The sequence below is a fragment of the Carassius carassius genome, chromosome 41 (assembly GCF_963082965.1).
Source record: "Carassius carassius chromosome 41, fCarCar2.1, whole genome shotgun sequence".
Lineage (NCBI taxonomy): Eukaryota > Metazoa > Chordata > Actinopteri > Cypriniformes > Cyprinidae > Carassius > Carassius carassius.
The window spans coordinates 16,043,250-16,052,468 of record NC_081795.1 but is presented as its reverse complement, the minus strand read 5'-3'; the positions used below and the strand labels follow the sequence as shown (position 1 = coordinate 16,052,468).

The window sequence follows — 9,219 nt, the reverse complement described above, 5'->3', positions numbered from 1 at the left end:
TTTTTTTATTTAGGAAGCAGCAGCACGTTGCTCATCAGTCATCACTCAAAATACTATATAAAGGACATCATTATTATCAGTTGTAATGTTACAGTAGTAATTTAGCTGAAAAAAAAATTCCGATTTTTTTTTTATAGGTTTAGGGGGAGCTACGACAGACAGCAACAAAACCCTTACGAAAATTAACATTTTAATATTTAACTATAAATCCAGAGAAAATGGTTACTATTGGTTAACTGTGATAACCAAAAATGTAAAATTATTTTACAAATGTATTTAAAAATAAATACAAATCCATTTGCAAAAAAAAAAAACAAGGTTATTTTACTTTTATATAGGCGAATAAAAGCATGGTAATTTTTTGTAAGGGAAAAACATGACTCATTTACAGTATTCGGATTTTTCTATAAAGATATTGTAGTATTGTAGAGTATTGTATTGTAAAGTATAGTTTTGTTCAATCTTGAGTATTAAAGTAATGAGAGAGATGGATAATAGGGCAAAATAAAGAGACTGAAGAGAAAAATGGAAGTGAAGGTGCAGTTCAGGAGAGAACTTTAAATTATTTTGCATGTCCCCAAATTAAAGATTTAAACTTTTTTTATGTCAGGTCCATACAAAAAATAGTTTTGTCCATGAATTTGTTTGTATGAGTTTGAATTTTCCAGTCTGAATTTTTTTCCCAGTCCGCCCCTCCTGTAAATTAATGGCAAAGACATGGTTTCATTTACTACACATAGGCCTACTGAAGCTCGCAGTGTTTTCAACCTCTGCCGCCTCAATATAGGAGTACACGAGCACATAAACATAATTTCTAGAACTGCTCTGTGTCACTTCATGTGCATTTTACTTATTTTGAGAAAACTATCATCATATGGTATCATTTAACTTTTTACTGTACTTTAGTACTGTAAGATGTATTTAAAAATATATATATTTATCAATTTATTTAAAATAAATGTATTTATTTTAATCAAATATTTGTATTTATTTAAAGTACTTGTTTAATATTTGTTTAAATCAAATTTGATTAGAATTTATTGACTTAATCCTATTTTAGTTATTTATTTTATTACACTTTTCACACTGCCTTTCTCTAAAAGCTCAATAGTTTTGAATACTCAGTTTCTGTCCTAACTACTGTACATCTTTAATAGATCATACAATGATGTAAAAGAATTACAATACTGATCTCTGCTGGTCAGTGGATGAAAGCGTTGTCTTTCTTTTTCAGCTTTTTGCATTTACCATCCATGCTAATAATATGATGCATGCAACAATTGCAATTCATTATGAACGGCAGGAAAATTTTTTTATTTTAATAGCCACTGAATATTTGTAACATTATCCTCTTTATTTATCAAATCTATTTACACTTTCAAGATTATAACAACAGAATCATGAGGATTTACTGTTTCTTTAATTACTGTACATAAATATACATCACTGAAATGTATAATAACACAAATCTGGTTTAATGAACATCCTGGATCTTTTCAAGCAGTTTCAGTGATGAAAGACATTGTTTATGCCGAAGCCTTCTGCTTCTTGTGTTTGGCAAACCACTCGTCACTCTTATCTGCAGCCATGGCCTGCGAAAGAAACCAACAGAAGACACATGAATGGGGTTTGAAAGTGGATCACAGGGTTTCCTTTAAACTATATTAATGTGGGGAGACTGATAACCTCATCCAGTAATTCATTCCCCTTCGGGTCCATGGCAGAAAGCTGCCTGAATGCTTCATCACCCACAAAGCAGATCTCATGACCATCCTACATTAAGTGAAGACCCGAGTCAGCCAAGCAAGCATCTGCCATTCAATCTCAGTCAAACTAAACAATAAAGACTCACAGGATCTGCAAGAATGACGACTTCCACCGTGGCTTTCCCAGGTGTGTCCAGACTCACAAGAGGGGTGAGGATTTTCTGCTTTTCTTTTTTCATTAGCGCTTCAATGTCTGGTAACTGCAAAACAAAGACATTTCTTTAAAATGACACCAAGTAGACTGGATGTTGATGCCTGATGTTGAATCAGCTGACCTGATCCCGAGGGCAAGCGAATGCGATCCTCCCAAAAGCAGTTCCATGATCCACAGCGCCTCCAATGTCCTGTAACTCCAGCTTACACTACAAAAGCACATAACTTAATAACAAACAATAATACTGTGAAATACTGAAGCTATTTAAAATAAACGTTCTACTTTAATATTCCATTTATTCCTGTGATGCAAAGCTGAATTTTCAGCAGCCACTCAATAATTGAAGGAAACATTTAATTTGTTGAAGAACAGGGCTCAACAATGCACCATTTATTTGAAAGAGAAATATTTTTTTTAACAAGGTGAAAGTAAAGTCTTTTGATCAATTTGCTAAATGAACTGCTGAATAAAAATAATTTCCTTTCAGAAAACCTTACTAATCCCAAACCTCCGAATAGCAATGCATGTATACATTTATATACATTAATTTAATTCCAAAAAGAGCCTGATATTCATTATATATAAAGAAGATAAACTAACTCACAAGGTCTTACTGAGTGGCATGTCCTTGTAATTTAATTATTGCCCAAAAATATAATAAATGGATTCTTTTCAGCCAAACCTGATTATCTGAGAATCCCATTAAGGCAATCTTTTTGTCCTCATTTTTCTCAATAACCTTCATTCCCAGCAGAGCAGACCAATAATGAATAGAAGACTGTAGATCAGACACTGCCAGGGAGACTTTCTTGACAGGATCTATTACCAGGATCAGAAACAATCAGTTAGGAGTCAGTACACAACAGTTACCACATATACTCACTTCCATATTTCATAAGGAAGTCCCCACATCCCTATTATAGCACACATTTAGTGCAAACACCCACCACAGTCTGGCTGTTCCTCGTCTATAAGGTAGAAGCAGTATCCTCCTGGAGCTTCAGTCAGGTAGATATGATCTTCGACTTGTGTTAGAGGCCAGTTTAACCTCTTAGCATTGCTCACAGCCTGACTGGACTGCAGAGTGAGACCCTAATGTTGAAGAGCACAGCAAATCACAGCTTCCTTTAGGTAGGATCCCTTTTAACAGAAACTAAAACTGCTTGTGAAAATGGTTCACATTAGCAGTGTCACAAATGTATTCACATTTCATTATGGCCTAGAAATAGTGTAGAACCTGACATTTTACTGCATATCTTTACATGGTGTCATATTGGTTCCAAAATCATTATTATATGTATAACATCTATATGCATTATAATACATATGGTCTCATATATGTTCAGATCATACTTTAGCTGTGGTTTAAAGTTCTTAATGTTTTATATAAATCAAATTTACCAGAAAGTCGTTGCCAATGCGATATTCACCCACTCCATAATTATAGGTCAGCTCTGCAACAAAGTGGTCATCTTCTGGGCCAAAGCCCACCATGGTTTTACTCCATTTTCCATCATATGGACTGAAAACAAAAGAACACGTTATATATGTAAGCTACAGGTTTATACATGTAAGTGAAAGCAAAGCTAGTCAAATAAATCAAATAAAACCATTAAAATATGACGAACCCATTGCAGGTTGCTTTGCAGCCCTCCTCAAATTCTTCATGACGCAGAATCTGTAGATTAGAGATACTTGTTATTGTTTATAAATAGGTTTTGAGTAGGAACATAAACATACTGAGAATATGTGTTGGGTAACTTAACAGTATCATTAACTGGCTTATCAACAATATTAGGAGGCAAAGTTCCCATTGTGTTTACATAATCGAGCTAGAATTTTACAATAAGGTCCACAAACCGTCCTTTTACCTTCATTCCTAAGACATCCCTGTAAAAAGTGGCTGTTTTGGTCCGGTCTCCTACTTTAAAAACAAAATGCAGTGCTCTTCTTAGTGCCATCACTTTTGAAAATCTCCTACTGTAAACGCGATGATCACAGTGTTAACACACACACACGCGCACGCGCGCACACACCTTGCAATCGACTGCTCTGCTATCGACAGCCCACAGACTAAATCAAAACAATAAATTGTTTCCTTTCTACGTGCATTTGCAATACCGTTGCATTATGTTTAATATATTGTTATTCAAAATAAAACATTACATGTACACAAAATGTTAAATAGAAACACATTTCTCTCGGTAAACTCTTATACATGGTATACTCCGTTCTAGTGCTGCGCCACTGAGTCAACCACGCGAATCGATTCCTTTGAACAGTTCGTTCCAAAGAATCGATTCAGAAGCTTTTTAACACGGATTTCCAATTGCTTTATCATCTTTCCTGGTTCAGTGTGTTGTTGCCATTATTCAGCTCGAAAAGACATTTATTTAATCAAATGAAGCAGCTGATCAAATAAACGAAAAGCCGTTCACACAGAAAGTGTCTGATTAGTTTACATTACATCTCTTTTATTTATTCGTTTTTCCTTTGTTTAATTGAGGAGCACCAGTCATATTGTACTTGAACAGCTGTTGAACCTAACTTTTGGCCCCTCAGTGTTATTGGGGGTCTGAACTTGGACCCCATTTAAACCTTCCTCAATAAAATAATAATAATAATTTATTGAAAAAAATATTATTGCCATTGCCAATATTATTGGCATATTGCCAAATTTAATTATAGTTTAGCAAATCTGTGTGGCATTATTACAAAAACAGACACTTTGACAAAACTACAGATTCTAATGTATTGTGTGTGTGTGTGTGTTCACAAAATACATTTTTAAAACTATAATTCCTACAAAGCTTTTTCTAACCAGCAGATGGTAGAATTCAGCCTCCAACTGTTAGATCAATACCCATAAACAACTTATAATTTAGTTATTAAGGTGTAAGGTGTAAAAAGAAAAAAAAGGTCCACATATCCTTTTAAAACAGCATGAATATATTGTTGAGGATTAAATAATAATATATAATATAATAATAATAACAATATAAATATATATATATATATATATATATATATATATATATATATATATATATATATATATATATATATATATATATATATATATCCCTTTGTATAATTATAACATGATATTATTTATACAATCACTCTGTAAATGGGGTCAGAAGAAGCTTCGGCTCTGCTCCTTTACACACATTCATGTACACATGCATACAGGATACATCTTATAATACATTTTATACTGTATTATAAGTCACGGTTTGGAGGATTTGTGGCACTCTCTCATTAAGATTTTGATGTTTTTACCAAAGAAAAAGTAGCACAGTGTAGTTTTAAGAAGTCTGTCATCCTCTTCTCTTCTCCCGTCTTTCCTAATTTAGACTGGGATGAAATTTCCAAGCACTTACCAAAGGACGTGGTTGTCCATGTAGCAGGTAACAGTAGTAGCCTTATAAAAGCTCCAGTTTCAGGACAAACAGAAAATGGTACTTCGGATGACTACAGTGCAAGTGACTCTGATGAAGAGTCCGATGAAGAACTTTCACTGCCGTGTCTGAAGCCTCAGGTGTACTATGGGAGTTGGGCTCAGAGGAGCACGGCACTGGTGATTGGTGGAGAGATGCATAGACTGAGTCTGGAGGCTCTTCGATTGGCTGAGGACACAGAGGGCAGAAGGCTCTTTGTGCCCGTGGCTCCAGGTGTGGAGAGCCTGAACTCTGCAGTGCCTGCTAGTATACTGCTGTTTGAAGGCAGACGACAGCTTCTGCAGTTGTTGGAGAAAACACGGCAAAGAACAAGATCTAAAATCTTAGAGTTTTTTTTTTATAATATATTAAAGTTTTACCAATACTGTCCATTTCACTTATTTATCACTTTGCCGTTTGACTTTTTTTAACAGTCTCATTTATTCAGTAAAGGGTGATTGTGTTTTCAGAGTAAAAGCACACTGATGACACAAATACACTTTAAAGGGAAAAGTTCACCCAAAAATTAAAATTTGTAAATGTATACTTGCCCTCAGACCATCCAAGATGTTTCTTGAACTGAATGGATTTGGAGAAATTTAGCATTGTGTCACTTGCTCATCAATGGATCCTCTGCAGTGAATGGGTGCCGTCAGAATGAGAGTTCAAATAGCTGATAAAAACATCACAATAATCCACACCACTCCAGTCCACCAATTAAAAATTGTCTTTGTAACTTCAAATCATCACTTTTGTCCATAACATGTGTTCATAATCCATAATTTTGTTTTTTCCAATGAAAAAGTTATACAATTCGTTTTGGTTTGAAGATAAAGTCGTCTTAAAGATGAACTTGTTTCTTATAAATATTCAGCTTTTCACTTCATAAAATGTTAATTGATGGACTGGAGTGGTGTGGATTACATTTGGATTATTGTGATGTTTTATCAGCTGTTTGTCTCTCATTCTGACGGCACCCATTCACTGCAGAGGAGTCACTGGTGAGCAAGTGATGTGATGCTAGATTTCTCCAAACCTGTTTTGTAAAAGAGACAAATTCATCTACATTTTGGATGGCCTGAGAGTGAGTAGATTTTCAGCAAATGTTAATTTTTTGAGTGTACAATTTCTTTAAGCATGTCTAATGTCCATTCAATATGCAACATGTCTAACAATATGCAACAAACATTTCAAACAGTATCACACCATGCTATATGCATGAACTCATTCCACTCCATGTTTAATTAAGCGCGTGGCAGATGGTTATTTAAGCAAGAATTCCATTATTAAGTGAAAATATTATATGTAAAAATTCTGGTTGATACTAATATTTATGCCCGTTATTAAAATTACTTACCATTTTATCTAAATTAATTAACAAAACACTGAGAACTAAAATGAATGAAAATGTAAACAAAAATGTAAACACTACAAGTGAATTTAGGCATCACAACATTATAACATACAGTTTAAAAATAGAAACTATTATCAATATATATTTAAGTAGAAATGAAAGATCATAGGAAGTACACTGCTTTGTGGGTTATTTCAATATTTCAGGTTTCATATTGCATGATCTGGCAAATGTAAAAAAAAAGTCAACTGAGTATTATGAGATTATTATTAGAAAATCTGCATAATGCACACAGTATGCATACTATAGAAAGTATGGTAGTAGAGTAGTAGTGGTAGTAGAAGAGTATGAATTGCAAACATAGTCATATGTAAAGACAACAGAGAAATTTTAAACAGTGGGGTTTAATGGCTATGACATTTAAAACACAACCAAAGACAGACAGACTGTGTGCTTTAACTAGCTACATTTTGTAAGGAAACTTGCAATTAGATGCTGTTTAGTGTGCCTTCAAAAAACATAGACCGCTTTAATACAGGGGACCTTCACAGAAAATCCACTTAAATGTCACGTTTGAGATGGAAACAGATTAGTCATTCAGCAACATCAAATATCAACAAGAAGGTGGGTGAAGACCTTTAAAGAATCAACTACAGACAACTGCATTAAAAATAAACCGCGGCAGCAACACAAAGAATAGATAGTGCCTTCTATACAAGGATATTAACATCAGCTTGTTCATGTATGCATATTTATCAGCACCCATAGGCAGAGAATCACAGCCGTACAGAACATATGGCCACGTAAAATGTGCAGTGTCTGTTGAAAAATAATAACAATAAACATCTACCAAGCTATATTTATTCTAAGCTCTTGATTCTTGAAACAATATCCAAGGACAGAAGGAAATACTTTATAAAAATTTCAATAAAAGCAAATCAGAACAAAGTTGTGTTCACTTGCGGCTGCAGGGTTCAATCTCATCTCTAAATGTAACGGCAAAAGACAATCAACGTATAAATCTGCATTTTACCATCAGCACTGTAGTAAATGCAAGGCACCACAGGAGCAGGCGGCCGCTTCGAGATGGAGTGGCATGTATAAAAGGAAATAAAATGTCAATACAAAGTACGCTTCTGTTCAAACAGTCTTGACAGGAAGAGAAGAGAGAGCACGCCTGGAGGTCAAGGGCCAGATGGAGGTTCGGGTAACAGAATGCAGGGAGTTCAAGGACTTCAAATGGGCTCCGGTTTGAGCTTCTCGGCCAGAAAGTCACTAACAAACTGTTCTACTACAGCAGGTGTGATTTCCTCCACGTCTTTAACGTATTTGGCACGAGCTGACATGTCCAGGATCGTGAGGAGAGGCGCGGCCTCAGGCAGGTTGGTGTAGTCCCGTAGGGAATCACTCATATCATCCTGTCAGGAGATGAAAACATCAGCTGATTATTACTGTCTGTAAAGAGCAAAATGACTAAATTGAGCCTGTGACCACAAAAAAGTGAAGAAATTAACTGGAAATAACCATCACTAGAAAACAAAAAAAAATCTGCATTGAGTCCAGTATAAAGCTCTCGCTCTCTCAAAACCAGCATGACGGCATACGTCTCTTTCTACTCTATCCTGAGCAGAGTTGAGAGCTCCTCTCACTATCCCACCTCCATCACCATCACCCACCTTGCTGTTTTTGAGGCACTACAACTCAAGGGGACTTTAGAGAGATGAATCATACTGTGTGTGTGGTGGTGGTGGTGGGGGGGGATCCTTTTATTCCAGATGGATGTTGCTATAAATGTGTTTGTGGGGTTACAAAGGCAGATGGAGTGATTTTATTTTCTGAATCTCTTCTACAGTCTTTCTTTAAGATGTGGTTTGACCTTAATACCTCAGAAGGCCTATAGCTCCATGAAAGCCAAAATAAACACACACAAAAAATAAACGTTACATTTCCTGGACCTAAGTTCATCTTTTTATACCGCTGTTCACACGCTTTTAGTCGATTTGAATCTGTTTTGAGGGTAAGGGATAGTGCATTGGACTGGTTCAGATCTTAATTTGTCAATTAGTTTTTATGGATGGCCACAGATCAGAGGTTGGTCCGGTTGGTACTGGTGTCCTCCAAGGCTCAATTCTTGGTCCTTTGCTTTTTAGCATTTATATTTTTCCTCTCGCTCAACTATTAAGGTTGTGGTTCATGTCTTTTTGGCTTACAAGCAAACTACCAGAATTTTATCTTTCTTTTAGGCCATTTAAATAACAGCAACTGCACCAAAATTTCTAAAATAAGACTCCAATAATAAGACTTTGCTGTCTATTATTTCTATTATGTCAAGCTTTACGGAGCTAACGTGCCTACTTCCTCCACCGAAAATCTCAAACTCAATCTTTCTAGGAGCCATATCTTACATAAGCCACCTCTTACTTCTCTAATACAAACTGATTATACTTCTCTCTTAAAAGTCATCCAAATGCGTGTATCTTGGAAAGAACTGCACAGTTATTTCAC

General features: G+C 35.3%; 3 protein-coding genes across 3 annotated transcripts in view; 1 reads left to right on the top strand and 2 right to left on the bottom strand.

Annotated features, from left to right (window-relative positions):
• Positions 1–1,286: 1,286 nt before the first annotated feature.
• The window catches only part of LOC132122873 (glyoxalase domain-containing protein 4-like), a 176,993-nt gene continuing 169,060 nt past the window's right edge, over positions 1,287–9,219 (bottom strand). Inside the window, exons 2-10 of the mRNA XM_059533364.1 lie at positions 3,792–3,920; positions 3,549–3,598; positions 3,322–3,442; positions 2,868–3,012; positions 2,603–2,739; positions 2,042–2,128; positions 1,853–1,966; positions 1,687–1,773; positions 1,287–1,592 (exon numbers count right to left, since the gene is read on the bottom strand). Coding sequence (XP_059389347.1) covers positions 1,527–1,592; positions 1,687–1,773; positions 1,853–1,966; positions 2,042–2,128; positions 2,603–2,739; positions 2,868–3,012; positions 3,322–3,442; positions 3,549–3,598; positions 3,792–3,881 — 897 coding nt within the window. The 5' untranslated portion in view covers positions 3,882–3,920 and the 3' untranslated portion in view covers positions 1,287–1,526. The remainder of the gene's footprint in view (positions 1,593–1,686; positions 1,774–1,852; positions 1,967–2,041; positions 2,129–2,602; positions 2,740–2,867; positions 3,013–3,321; positions 3,443–3,548; positions 3,599–3,791; positions 3,921–9,219) is intronic.
• LOC132122984 (rRNA methyltransferase 3A, mitochondrial-like) lies at positions 5,051–5,846 on the top strand. The gene is made up of 3 exons (XM_059533522.1): positions 5,051–5,096; positions 5,187–5,682; positions 5,831–5,846. The coding sequence occupies exons 1-3, from the start codon at positions 5,051–5,053 to the stop codon at positions 5,844–5,846; spliced, it is 558 nt and encodes a 185-aa protein (XP_059389505.1).
• The window catches only part of LOC132122860 (nucleoredoxin-like), a 91,979-nt gene continuing 89,858 nt past the window's right edge, over positions 7,099–9,219 (bottom strand). Inside the window, exon 8 of the mRNA XM_059533348.1 lies at positions 7,099–8,132. Within this exon, the coding sequence (XP_059389331.1) occupies positions 7,950–8,132 (183 nt within the window). The 3' untranslated portion in view covers positions 7,099–7,949. The remainder of the gene's footprint in view (positions 8,133–9,219) is intronic.

What these genes read in the sequence shown, in the direction of transcription:
- LOC132122984 (XM_059533522.1), top strand. Translation starts at nt 5,051, where the DNA reads ATGGGGTCAGAAGAAGCTTCGGCTCTGCTCCTTTACACACATTCAT. An exon ending in GCTCCTTTACACACATTCAT is followed by an intron (nt 5,097 to 5,186) that starts GTACACATGCAT and finishes TCTCTCATTAAG; the next exon opens with ATTTTGATGTTTTTACCAAA.